This window comes from Ruditapes philippinarum, unplaced genomic scaffold, assembly GCF_026571515.1.
Source record: "Ruditapes philippinarum isolate M1 unplaced genomic scaffold, ASM2657151v2 ctg7167_1_1_1_1, whole genome shotgun sequence".
Classification (NCBI taxonomy): Eukaryota; Metazoa; Mollusca; class Bivalvia; order Venerida; family Veneridae; genus Ruditapes; species Ruditapes philippinarum.
In genome coordinates, this window is record NW_026860729.1 from 49,383 (window position 1) to 51,385 (window position 2,003).

The 2,003-nt window shown below is 37.7% G+C and overlaps 1 protein-coding gene across 1 annotated transcript; it reads right to left on the reverse strand.

Annotated features, from left to right (window-relative positions):
* Positions 1-450: 450 nt before the first annotated feature.
* Positions 451-1,746, reverse strand: LOC132713192 (uncharacterized). The gene has a single exon (XM_060695678.1). The coding sequence runs from the start codon at positions 1,744-1,746 to the stop codon at positions 451-453; it is 1,296 nt and encodes a 431-aa protein (XP_060551661.1).
* Between the last annotated feature and the right edge of the window lie 257 nt (positions 1,747-2,003).

The following is a 2,003-nucleotide window of genomic DNA, read 5'->3' on the forward strand; positions in this document are numbered from 1 at the left end:
AAAAAGAGATAAATTTTACACACATTTTATTAGCAACTGATTCTATACATATTTGACTTTCATAAATTTCCACTCTTTAGTTATGATGCTATCATGAATTGTTCATATTACTTAATAATCAGTTAAAACAAGAGCCGGTTGAACCGGGGTGATCCTCCCCGACTTGGATTTGGACACAGAAAAGTATATCTTTTGAAGTTTCAGGGTTATGTCCCAGACAAAGTTCAAAGTGTGATAATTCCAAAATAGTTGTAAAATCCCACTTTAAATAACGACGTTATGGGCCAGACACATTTTTGCTTCAAGGTCATGCTGTGACCTTGACCTTCAAGGTAATGACCCAAATGTTGCGCGTGACACATCATCTCAATATGGTGATCATTTCGGTGAAATAGTTGTAAAATCCGACTTCAAATAACGAATTTATGGGCCGGACACGATTTTGCTCTTCTATAAGTTTCTTAGGTTTATGTCATGCTCTTCTCGAGTTGAACCATAAACAAGAATGTCATCTACAATGACACTACAACCAAGTAAGCCTTCTAAGCACTCATCCATCTTTTGCTGGAAAAGATCTTGGCTGCATTTCAGTCCCATGGGACATCTTAGATACCTATAACGACCTTGAGGGGTGTTGAATGTTGTTAGATATGATGATTCATCATCTAAAACAACGGACCAGTAACCTGATTTGCAGTCAAGTTTTGTGAAATATTTTGCAGATTTTAACTGCGGCAAAATATCATCTAAGGTTTTTGTAGGATAATGTGGCCTATGGATTGCCTTATTAAGGTCTTTAGGGTCAATTACAATTCTAACTTTATCAGAATGTGGCTTATTGACTACGACCATACTATTCACCCAATTTGTTGGTGTGGTGACCTTGGCTATGATTCCAGCCTTTTCCATAGCATCAAGTTCCTTTTTAACCTTGCTCTGAAGAGCTACAGGAACGCGTCGGGGAGCATGAATTACTGGGGAATACTTGGGATCTACTTTGATCGAACAAGCACCAGGTAATTTTCCAAAGCCATGAAAAACTTCAGGAAAGTCACGCAAGACAGAATTTTTATTCATTTGCTCATTCTGGTCTACGGACATTACAATCTTAATTAAATTGAAGTCAAGGCATGATTGTAAACCTAGGATAGAGGGTTTGTTTGTTCTCACAACATAAAATTGTACAAGTTTTGTGCATTTCTTCTTGTAGCTGCATGAGAGATCTACTACTCCTAGAACCTTAATTTCAGTGCCTGAGTAAGCAGTGAGTTTGACAGTTGGCTTCTTTAAGGGAGTATTGACCTTGAAGGATTTGAAATCTGCCTCAGAAAGGATGTTACAGCATGCCCCTGTGTCAAGTTTAAACTGTTTAAAATGACCTTTAGAGCCCACCTGTAAATCAACAAATACCTGTCCCTTTGAATTTGAATCAACTGCACCAATACAAAATTCACTGTCACTGTTACTGTCACTGTTATTGTTTCCGGTTTCGATTTCATGCACTTTTTTGTTTGACCTACACACAACTGCATAGTGATTCCATTTATGGCAGTTCTTGCATAGTTTTCCTCTTGCCGGACATCGATCTTTGCTGTGATGTGACTGTCCACAATTTCCACATTTTGTTATATGTTGGTTTTGTCTAACTCTTGAATGGTGATTGTGTTTCTTTCCAGTCTCGTTTTGGTGTTTTGACGTGGAATGTCGTTTATGATGAATGTCATCAATGCTATTGGAATTAGTCATATCACGTTATTGTGCCTGTGCATATTCATGTGACTGTGATATCCTGACTGCTTTTTCGAGAGTCAATGCTTCACCTTCTGTGATAAGTTTTTCACGAACTTTTCCCGACGTAATTCCAATTACTATTTGATCTCGTATTACATCATCTCTGTACCCTGCATCAAAAGCGCTATCATTTGCTAATGTTTTTAGACGTGTGATGAATTGTTCTATCGTACTGTTTCCCTGTTTTTCATTGTGGAATTTGTATCTGCTAA

Coding starts and splice junctions, on each gene's coding strand:
- LOC132713192 (XM_060695678.1), bottom strand. CDS start 1,746: ATGACTAATTCCAATAGCATTGATGACATTCATCATAAACGACATTCC.